The sequence below is a fragment of the Schistocerca americana genome, chromosome 7 (assembly GCF_021461395.2).
Source record: "Schistocerca americana isolate TAMUIC-IGC-003095 chromosome 7, iqSchAmer2.1, whole genome shotgun sequence".
In the NCBI taxonomy this organism is placed as follows: domain Eukaryota; kingdom Metazoa; phylum Arthropoda; class Insecta; order Orthoptera; family Acrididae; genus Schistocerca; species Schistocerca americana.
The window spans coordinates 443,286,600-443,298,727 of record NC_060125.1 but is presented as its reverse complement, the minus strand read 5'-3'; the positions used below and the strand labels follow the sequence as shown (position 1 = coordinate 443,298,727).

At 46.9% G+C, this 12,128-nt stretch overlaps 1 protein-coding gene across 1 annotated transcript in view; it reads right to left on the bottom strand.

Moving 5' to 3' along the window:
- LOC124622668 (poly(A) RNA polymerase gld-2 homolog A-like) overlaps positions 1 to 12,128 on the bottom strand; it is a 148,879-nt gene that overhangs the window by 66,843 nt on the left and 69,908 nt on the right. The window contains exon 8 of the mRNA XM_047148461.1: positions 1,671 to 1,799. Coding sequence (XP_047004417.1) covers positions 1,671 to 1,799 — 129 coding nt within the window. The remainder of the gene's footprint in view (positions 1 to 1,670; positions 1,800 to 12,128) is intronic.

Sequence of the window (12,128 nt, the reverse complement as noted above, 5' to 3'; positions counted from 1 at the left end):
AGCACCCACGTGATTTACCAACTGACCTGCCTACACTGTGATGCATTCAATATGGGAATGACCAGCAACAAACTGTCCATTTGCATGAATGGACACAGGCAGACAGTGTTTGTTGGTAATGAGGATTACCCTGTGGCTAAACATGCCTTGGTGCACGGACAGCACATCTTGGCACAGTGTTACACCGTCCGGGTTATCTGGATACTTCCCACTAACACCAACCTATCCGAACTCCGGAGATGGGAACTTGCTCTTCAATATATCCTCTCTTCCCGTTACCCACCAGGCCTCAATCTCCGCTAATTTCAAGTTGCCGCCACTCATAGCTCACCTGTCATTCAACAACATCTTTGCCTCTGCACTTCCGCCTCGACTGACATCTCTGCCCAAACTCTTTGTCTTTGAATATGTCTGCTTGTGTCTGTATATGTGTGGATGGATGGATGGATGGATGGATATGTGTGTGTGTGTGTGTGTGTGTGTGTGTGTGTGTGTGTGTGTGTGAGTGTATACCCGTCCTTTTTTCCCCTCAGGTACGTCTTTCCGCTCCCGGGATTGGAATGACTCCTTACCCTCTCCCTTAAAACCCACATCCTTTCGTATTTCCCTCTCCTTCCCTCTTTCCTGATGAGGCAACATTTTGTTGCGAAAGCTTGAATTTTATGTGTATGTGTGTGTTCGTTTGTGTGTCTGTCGACCTCCCAGCACATTCATTTGGTAAGTCACATCATCTTTGTTTTTAGATATATTTTTCCTACGTGGAATGTTTCCCTTTAACAGCCAAATCCGTAGCACATATTTCAAAGGCTTTCTCAAAGGCTACACCAGCTTTTCTTAAATTATTTGAAGCACGTAACTGCTGTTCACCACAAATGAGCAGAAATTGCTAATCTATAATCGAATTCTGCTGTCAGGAATAAAATTTACACACACACACACACACACACACACACACACAGACAGACACAGACAGACAGAGAGAGACAGAGAGAGAGAGAGAGAGAGAGAGTTGAGAGTTGGGCGTATGGACGAACCTGCTGCGTATGTAGGGTGGCTGAATGTGTGTTACTTAAGGTGGTGATGATAGCATTAGGGGTAGGAGTTCCACTAAATCAAGAACTTTGAGGTAGTCAAAAGCTTGGTGAATGCTGTCTTTCAGGTTTATAAAATCTAAGTGGTAATAGTTGAGAACAAGAGTATAGGTCTATTGCTAAGTTCACTGCATCAATACATTTGTTGGAGGGGAGGGGGAGGGGGGGCACACACACAAAAAAACGGATCATGGAACCTGTTTCTGGGTAAGATACTGTCTTGGTAGGCAATCAGTAAATTTTGAATACTCCAACAACATACGCAATGGGTACCAAAGCTGTAGAAGAGAGATTCTGATCCGGAATAAATGGTAACTGGTATATTGTAAAATAAAGTGGTATATCCCATCTTGTAGCACTCCGAGCCTGGAAGAGGATAGGACACCAGAGATGAACAACTGATCTGAAGCATTTTGCACACCACAAGAAGTACAGCAAATTATTGCAGCAGCTGTAAGAATACCATTTAGTTTTACAGTACACAATTTTTTTTAAATTCTGATTGTTATTAACAAAATAAAATTTAAACCTCTATTTTTTCATGCAATAGTATTCAGATTATTTTAATTTAGTACTTACATTGCAAAAAGTGAATTACCATCAACACTAAGGAATAACTCGATATTGTCATGTTCTTTGCGTCATTTATGTTATGGGCATGGGCCCAAAGTTTCACAATTAACACAAGAGGTCGAACTCTCCAATCCACTGTAACAAAGAAAAACCATATTGTAGTATTAGCTCAGACTTTTTCAAGCAAACAATGAAACTGCATAACTGTTTATAATGCTATAATATGAAAAATGCAACAACAACTCTCTTAAGTTACACACTAGGTGCATCCAGTCGGGAGGGGGGGGGGGGGGAGGGTGTGTGTGTAGAGGTACAGTGTGAGTGGGGTGGGGGAGGGAGAGTGATTTTGTGTGTGTGCGTGTGCGTGTGTGTGTGTGTGTGGGGGGGGGGGGGGGGGGGCGCGCGCACGCGGGGCAGTCAGAGTGTGTGCGGGATGGGGGGAGTCAGAGTGCGCGGGGGATGGGTTGGTTGGTTGGTTTGTGGGATTAAAGGGACCAGACTGCTACGCTCATTGGTCCCTTTTTCCAAAACTTAAAAACACCCACACAGAATAAAAACGAACAACGGAAAAGATGAAAGACGGCACAGGACAAGAAAGACAGACAGAGACCAGACAAAAGAAATTAAAATCACACAGTGTGTGACAGTGGTTGACCGACCGTAGAGACAAAAAAGGAAAAGCCAACTACCAAGAAACACTTTAAAAACTCAGTCTAAAATCGTAGGTCAAAGGCCAGACTCAACACAAAAAAACATAACACACACTCAGATTAAGTGATAAAACCCCCCTGCCCGAATAAAACGCAAAACTAAGCCTGCCATGGCAGTGTGATTTGTTAAAAGGGCAGGGAGCATGTCAGGCAGTGCGAACGTCTGTCTGAGCACAGCTAAAAGGGCACACTCCAACAAAATGTGGACCACCGTCAAAACGGATCCGCAACGACATAAAGGTGGGTCCTCACGTCGCTATAGGTGGCCATGCGTCATCCATATGTGCCCAATGCACAGCCGGCAGAGGACATCAGACTCTTTGCGAGAGACCTGCAAGGAGGAGCGCCACACACCGGTAGCCTCCTTGATGGCCCGAAGTTTGTTTCGTGAAGGCAGGGCGCACCATTCAGTGTCCCAAAGTTCGAAAATTTTGCAGCGTAAGATCCCTCGCAAATCAGTCTCCGGGAGGCCAATGTCCAGAGATGGTTTACTGGTGGTCCCTTTCGCCAGGCGGTCTACATATTCATTGCCGGGTACCCCAACGTGGCCTGGGGTCTACACAAAGACCACAGAACGGCCGCAACGGGCAAGAGTATGCAGGGACTCCTGGATAGCCATCACCAGACGAGAACGAGGGAAACACTGGTCGATAGCTCGTAAACTGCTCAGGGAGTCGCTACAGATAACAAAGGACTCACCTGAGCAAGAGCAGATATACTCTAGAACACGAAAGATGGCGACCAGCTCAGCAGTAAAAACGCTACAGTCAGCTGGCAATGAATGTTGTTCATAGTGGTCCCCCTAGAGTCAGAGCATAACCGACACGACCAGCAACCATCGAGCCGTCAGTGTAAACAACGCCAGAGCCCTGATACGTGGCAAGGAAGGAAAGAAAGCAGCGGCGGAAGGCCTCCGGCGGGACTGAGTCCTTCGGGCCCTGTGCCAATTCGAGACGAAGGCAAGGGCGGGTACACACCACAGGGGTGTACACAGAGGAATCCGGAAGAGAGGTGGAAGAGCGAAACCCCAAGCCCAGAGAGAAGCTCACTGACGCAGACCGCGATCGTACAACCCGACCGGGGCCGATGTTCTGGGAGATGGACGACAGACTGAGGGAACAGGAGACGATAATTAGAATGCCCGGGCAAGCTACAAACATGTGCAGCATAAGCAGCCAGTAAAAGTTGGCGCCGTAACCACAGTGGAGAGACAATTGGCACCACAAGTATGCTGTACACAGGGTTGGTCTGGAAAGCTCCAGTGGCAAGTTGGATCCGCTGTAAGGATTTGGGTCCAGCACCCGCAACGCAGATGGGGATGCTGAACCATACGCCAGGCTCCCATAATCCAGACGGGACTGGATTAACACCTGGTAGAGCCATAACAGGGTAGATTGGTCAGCGCCCCAGCTGGTGTGGCTCAAGCATTGCAGAGCATTAGGCATGCCGCCAACACATCTGTTTAAGTTGCCGAATATGTGGGAGCCAAGTCAACCGGGCATCAAAAACCACACCCAAAAAACGATGGGTCTCCACCACAGCAAGAAGTTTGCCGGCAAGATAAAGTTGCGGCTCAGAGTGAACTGTTCGTCGCCAGCAGAAATGCATAACGCAGGTCTTGGCAGCCGAAGACTGGAAGCCATGCGCTACAGCCCAAGACTGCGCCTTGCGGATAGCGCCCTGCAGCTGACGTTCAGCAGCTGCAATGCCAATGGAGCTATAGTAAAGGCAGAAGTCGTCAGCATACAAAGAAGCTGAGACAGACGTTCCCACCGCTGCAGCGAGCCCGTTAATTGCAATTAAAAACAGGCAGACACTTAGGACAGATCCCTGTGGTACCCCGTTCTCCTGAACTCTGGAGGAACTATGGGATGCCGCGACTTGCACGCAAAAGGTACGAGGCGACAGAAATTTTCGGATGAAAATCAGCAGTGGACCCCGAAGACCCCAACCATTAAGCGTAGAGAGGATATGATGACGCCATGTCTTATCGTACGCTTTCCGCATGTCAAAAAAGACAGCGACCAGGTGCTGACAGCGGGCAAAGGCTGTATGGATGGCTGACTTCGGTGGCAGAGCGGCCTTTATGGAACCCACCCTGAGAAGGAGCCAGAAGGCCCCGAGACTCTAGTACCCAACTCAACCGCCAGCTCACCATGCGTTCGAGCAACTTGCAAAGAACGTTGGTGAGGCTAATGGGGCAGTAGCTGTCCATCTCCAATGGGTTCTTGCCAGGTTTCGAAACGGGGATAACAATGCTTTCCCGCCATTGCCACAGAAACTCACCCTCGACCCAGATACGGTTGTAAAGGTCGAGGAGGCGTCGCTGGCAGTCCATTGAGAGGTGTTTCAGCATCTGACAGTGGATGCGATCTGGCAAGCGGCTAGGGCACTGTGGAATTCCCACTCGGTGAATGGGACGTTGTAGGATTCAGGATGGCGGGTGTGAAATTAAAGGCTCCAAAGTTCCACCCGCTCTTTAATGGAGCGGAAGGCCAGAGGGTAAATCACAGAAGCGGAACTGAGAGCAAAACGGTCTGCCAAGCACTTTGCAATGATGTCGGAGTCAGTACAAACTGCTCCATTCATTGAGAGTGCAGGGACGCTGACAGGGGTCCGATAGCCATAGAGGTGCCTAATCTTGGTCCAGACCTGCGATGGAGAGACATGGAAGCCAATAGTGGACACATACCGTTCCCAGCACTCCTGCTTGTGTTGGCGTATAAGGCGGCAGGCCCACGCACACAGCCATTTAAAGGCGATGAGGTGTTCTATTGAGGGATATCGCTTGTGACACTGGAGCGCCCGTCGGCAATCTATAATCACCTTGGCGATCGCAGGCTACCACCAAGGCAGAGTTCTTCGCTGAGGGGACCCAGAAGAACGGGGAATGGCAGATTCAGCGGCAGTTGGTTGGTTGGTTTGGGGAAGGAGACCAGACAGCGAGGTCATCGGTCTCATCGGATTAGGGAAGGAAGTCGGCCGTGCTCTTTGAAAGGAACCATCCCGGCATTTGCCTGGATCGATTTAGGGAAATCACGGAAAACCTAAATCAGGATGGCTGGACGCAGGATTGAACCGTCGTCCTCCCAAATGCGAGTCCAGTGTCTAACCACTGCGCCACCTCGCTCGGTCTGCGGCAGTAACGATGCCGGTGATGACCAAGTGAACCACCGTATCAATGGCTTCATCAGAAAGAGGCGCAATAGTGGCCTCGGAGGAGAACAAGTCCCAGTCAGCCTTATTCATGGCCCATCTGCAAGGGCGCCCAGTAGAGTGACGCTGTGGCAGTGACAGAAAGATCGGAAAGTGGTCACTACCACACAGGTCGTCATGCACACTCCATCGGACAGACAGTAAGAGTCTAGGGTTGCAGATCGAAAGGTCGATGGCTGAGTACGTGCCATGCACCATACTGAAATGTGTGAAGGCACCATCATTTAAAATGGAAAGGTCGAGCTGTGCCAATACTTACTCAACGGTGGCGCCTCGACCTGTTGCCACTGACCCACCCCACAGAGGGCTACGGGTGTTGAAGTCGCCCAGTAACAGGAAAGGTGGTGGCAATTGGGCTATCAGTGCAGCCAGGACATGCTGCGGGACATCACCATCCAGTGGAAGATACAGACTGCAGACAGTAACAGCCTGTGGCATCCACACCCGAACAGCGACAGCCTTTAAAGGTGTTTGTAGAGGGACAGACTCGCTGTGAAGAGAGTTTAGGACATAGATGCAGACGCCACCAGACACCCTTACATAAGCTGCCCGGTTCTTATAATAACCCCGATAGCCACAGAGGGCGTGGGTTCACATCGCTGGAAACCAAGTTTCTTGAAGAGCAATGCAGAAGAAAGGGTGAAGGCTGAGAAGTTGTCGGAGCTCAGCAAAATGGTGGAAGAAACCGCCACAGTTCCACTGGAGGATGACATTGTCCATGGCTGAGAAAGGCGTGAAGGGACTGGGGAGGCAGATTACGCCTCCTGGGCACCTGCCGCCACCGACTTACTACCTGTGCAACGGCTATTCATTGCGTCTGAGGGACCGGCGAGATCCAGGTTCTCAGCGGACGCCAGAATCTCCACCTCATCTTCAGACACAGAGCTGGAAGGTGGCAGTGGAACAGGTGCCACCGCAATGTCGGGATTCTTGGAAGCCTTTTTCTTTGTCTGCTTTGCGCGTTGTGCCTTTAGTGGTTCTGGCTGGGAGGGCCTCACTGGGTCAGTCTCAGAAATGGACGAGGGCCGTGAGGCCCTACGACCAGCAACCAGTGGTTGTTTCAGCCACTTGCGGGTGTCTGCTTTGGCACTGGGCAAAGCCTGAGAAGGGAGGGCCCCAAGGGACCCCTTCCTGGCGAGAGTAGCCGAAGAAATCTCACGCTTCTCCGGTTTGGAAGTGTGCACGGGGGAGACCGAACGGGGAGGGGGGAGACCGAACGGGGAGGGGGGAGACCGAACGGGGAGGGGGGAGACCGAACGGGGAGGGGGGAGACCGAACGGGGAGGGGGGAGACCGAACGGGGAGGGGGGAGACCGAACGGGGAGGGGGGAGACCGAACGGGGAGGGGGGAGACCGAACGGGGAGGGGGGAGACCGAACGGGGAGGGGGGAGACCGAACGGGGAGGGGGGAGACCGAACGGGGAGGGGGGAGACCGAACGGGGAGTGAGAGTGTGAGGGGAGGGGGGAGGGAGGAGGGACAAAGGGGGGCTAAGTGTGTCATCACACCAACTATATCTGGATCACTGAAACATGTCACTTCAAGGACATTCAAGCACGTCTTAAAGATGGCAATATTATTGGTGTCTGTCTGGCATTGCTACAGAGTGACAGACATAGTAGGCATCACACTGATAAGGTATTTTGTACACTCCATATGTTCTAAGCCGTACGTTGCACTTCATAGGCCTTATGAGCTGACGTATTTTTGCTTGGGGCCGGAACAACGATAAAATGTCTTCTCTCTTCAGGAGCCGGCTAGTCTCTCTAGTTCTCTTCTTCGGAGGTGGTTTCTCATTCTATTTTTTCAGTGGTGGTTTTCCTGCACTTCACACCAGAAATAGCCTGTCATATCTGGTGGTGATTGTAGTCATTTTCCTGGAAGCCTTCCCAGAGGTGGCTAAGTGTTAGTGGCACATTTTCAGCATCTGAGATGACTAGCATGGTGGATGAGGTAGTTCAGAATGCCACTGTTTTATGCCAGATGGTGATGTGTAAGAGAGTGCAGATACTGATCCATGTATGTAGGTTTCTTGTACACACCATGACTGAAGCATCCATTGGTTTTCTAGCAAACTAGGACATCAAGGAAGTGCAATGATTCATTTATCTTTAATTCCATAGTAAAGCTAACTTGGTCATAAATGCCAATCGTGTGTTCTAAGAAATGTCCCATTTTTTCACACCTGTGGGCCCGGATGATAAAGGTGTCATCAACATAACCATAATCTGGAGCCCTGTCCAAAACGAAGTCTTCACATTTCTCTGCAAAACCACTGGCTATGGACGGAGCTAACAGACTTCCTATCACCATGTCGAACAACTGGTCAAAATACTGGCCACAGTATAAGAAATACAATGATGTCAACATGAGCTAAAAACAATCCCACAATCATACTATCAAATAACTGGGAGCGGAGATATATGCAGTCTTTGATAGTAACATGAATAAATTGGGAGATCACATCAAAAATAAGCATTATATAGCTTTGCTCAAGACACACATGTTTAATTTGGTTGATGAAATCGATGTTCTCTATGTGATGCACACAATTATGTAAATCACAGCTTTACCATATAGCTCTACAGATGTATAAAACAGGGAGAATTCTTAGAATACCTGAATGGCATTTATGACCACATTAGGTTTAAGATGGAAGCAGAGATAGATGGTGCACTGCCCTTCCTTGATGTCCTTGTTCACTGGAAAACTAATGGCTGCCTCAGACACAGTGGATACGGGAAACCTACACACATGAATCAGTATCTGTACCCTCTTAGACACCACCATCTGACAAAAAACATGGTATTCTGAACATCTTCATCCACCAAGCAAAGGTCATCTCAGATGCTGAAAATCTGTCACTTGAACTAAGCCACCTCCAAAAAGGCTTCCGGGAAAATAGCTATAATCACTGCCAGGTATCAATCTGTTCCTAGTGAGACACACAGGGAAAAAACCACCAAAGAAGAGAACAAGAAACTTGTGTTTTGCCTTCCTGTGGCACAGTGTCGGGAAAGACTAGCCGGCTCCTGAAGAGACATAACAACTCATTAGTGTTCTGGCCCCCAGCAAAAATATGTCATCTCATAAGGCCTGTGAAGGACAATCTACGGTTTAGAACATTTGGAGTGTCCAAATTCCATGTCAGTGTGGTAGCTACTATGTCGGTCAAACACTATGCACTGTGCACTGTGCAGCAATGCCAGATCGAACACAAGATGTGCTTGTGCCTACACTGTTTTGAAAAAAATCAGCTGTGCCAAAACATGCTTTAGAAAATCTACACCAAACTCTATTTGATAACACATCTGTCATTATGATGAAGGGATTTTGTGATAGCATCATAAAAGCAGCAGCATAAATAAAACTATCTGAAAACACCATCAACAAGGATGCTGGTTTGCAGCTCAGCACAGCCAGGGACCTGGCCATATTGAGGCTGAAGTGGGTGTGATTGACACAGGACGAAGACATTTCCACATTTGGTGAGGAACAGAGCACAATGACGTCACAGCCAGCAGTGCAGCTTTACGACGGTGAGGCCTTACAAGGGAACCTCCCCATCGCACCCCCTTCAGATTTAGTTATAAGTTGGCACAGTGGATAGGCCTTGAAAAACTGAACACAGATCAATCGAGAAAACAGGAAGAAGTTGTGTGGAACTATGAAAAAAAATAAACAAAATACACAAACTGAGTAGTCCATGCGCAAGATAGGCAACATCAAGGACAATGTGAGCTCAGGAGCGCCGTGGTCCCGTGGTTAGTGTGAGCAGCTGTGGAACGAGAGGTCCTTGGTTCAAGAAAGAGCTAAATTGAAGCATTTACCAAAAGATTTGTTAGTATTTTTGGAAAATTACAGAGAGAGTGACATAGTTTATCCAGCTGTATCAACCCCTACAAGGAGATGAGTATGTTATTTGTGTGGCTCAAAAAAGAATATAAAAACAAAGCGAGAATGCGGTGAATGTGGAAGAAACATTTGTCTATGACATTCAACCACGACAGTTACGTGCAATAATTGTTGTCAGCATCAAAACGAAAATGAAATGGATACGGACTGATCAGCATTTTTCATCTGACAGAAAAGTTTGTGACGTTTTCAATCAAAAATTCTTTTTTCAAAGCAAAATTAGCTTTTCTTGCGACAAGTTAACACAGTGAATAATTCTAGCCAAGTATTACATTATATAGTCCCAAAACATTACAATTAAAAAAATGTTCTTATATTTCATTCGGGTATTTGGCTTCCTTTTTGTATTCCATTGTATATTTTATTGTTAAATAAATAATTTTGATTACAGATGTGTTTGCAATATTGTGCGAGATATCCTATGTCGATATTTTATGGAAATATGACCTTTAAAAACGGAAAACCTCAAGAGATTGATGAAAACTCTCGGGCGGTCGGCCGACTGCCCGCGCGAGCGACCGCTCGCGTGGTTATTTCAAGGGTGAGCACATGAAGGTTAAGTTACAAAACAATCACCGATTTTGCCCTATAATGAAAGATACTAACTAGGGATAGTTGACATTAATTAGAACATCAATTACAAACATAAAACTATGCACAATATTAGATCTGGCGTTATGTTTTTTTTAAAACTGAGGGTCAACCTTTCTCTATTATGAAAATGCAGATTATATTCACGTATGTTAACGGTAATTAGTTAAAAGTGAAAAACCTAATTGAAAGAGGCAGATGGCAAAACAAGAGGGGAAGTAAAAATATCCCAGCTTGCTTCATCACAACTTGCAAGACGTGCACACACTAGTAGGCATCTATTCCCTTGTCACAAACCTGAGGATTCCTAACAGTTGGAGCATATAAACTTTGCAGTCCTGTTCGAAGGAGCAGTACGACATGAATATTGTCTATAATTTTCTCCATATGGTCTGTACGACTAGCATTATGCGCACCACGATATGTGCCTCAAGTCAAAATTTTGTTAACGAAGGAGCACCTCACACAACAGACTCCAATCATTTTTTTTTTTTATGCCTTTGTCCCGGATTGGTGCAGGGTCAGCATGGTTACCAATGGTTTTTGCTTCGCTGGTTAGCTTAAGGGGTGGGTAGACAGCCTTTCTGTTGTCACATCGTTGACCCCCTCCCACCCTCACTCCTTCCGGGACAGAACGAGTGTACCCCCAACTGTATGCGTGCAGTGTTATTCATGTGAAAGTGGGCAAAAGTTTTCTAAATTTTTGTGAATTGTGAAACTGTGGTGGGACTTTGGTAGCAGCCTGATATCATCATGCCTGGCTAGCACACAGAACTCCATCATTAAAATGCTAAATGGATTCAATGCAGGACTAGAACATCTCCAAGCCCGGAAGCAGCACTTTAACGTGCACACCTATCAGGCGGGCATGCAACGTATTCCGATAATCTCCACAATGTTTCCTCCCACTTTGAGAATCTGTAAATTCAACTGTATTCAAAAGCTATTACTCTGTTCCACCTATTACCTAATCCTAAAATGGACCTTTGAAATCTAAATAAGGAAGAAGAAGCTACTGATGACAACAGAGAAGCCCCTCACAGGCCTCCTCACCTACTGTCAGCCTAACCTTATTAGTGGCCACAGCAATGCAGAGCTGGTGCAAGGACAGATATATTTTACACTCCTGTGCCCAACCCTGTGGCATCGCACTTGCCACATAGACTTACAATTTTGTGCTTCCGATTTTGCACAATATAATGGGTCACCCAGCAGGCCACAGTCAATTTGCTGTTTATGAAGACATGCATCATCTAATATCACTACATGCAGCCTGCTGTGTTTTTGAATTTGTGTTTGCTTATTACTCGATGTTATTCTCAGGCTAACAATGAACATGGCTTCAGTGTCTGGTTGTATGTAGGCACACAAAGTGCTCAGAGCATTTGCTCATTCTTGACCACCTTGATCCCACTTAGAATAGAATCTGATTGCCATGCAGCTGTTCTCTGACCACCTTGATCCCACTTGGACTAGAATCTGATTGCCATGCAGCTGTTCTCTTAGTCACTCTTGTACCCCAGCAATGCTAAAAGTATTCACTATTTGCAGTTACATTCAGCTTGGATTACATTATTGCAGCTTTTGTTATAAGAAACAGATAAGGTTTCAGGACTGCACAAAAGTTTTGACTCTGGTTTGCATCACAGATAGCAATTTGATGTAGTGAAGCCTCTTTATAATGTTCCTCCATATAATGTTTTCCTCTATCATCCTGTCCATCTTTCCCAATCCCAACCAAAAGCCCACATGCATAATGCTGAAGTTTCCCATTTAGTAGATTTCCTCTACACGATTTCCTCCATGTAAAGCTCGTATTTTTGGAACCCTAACCAATTATTTTCCTTATTGTGATAGTTATTTGTCTTGTTGGTGCTATTTTTTTGTTTTACACATGAGCAAGTGGCGAACATCTGTATAATGATTTTAACACTGTACCCCTATTACACAGCATACCTAAGGCGTGCCCCAATTGTACATGTTTGGAACTGCAGACTGGTTCATGACATCTGATTACATGATACATGCGGGATA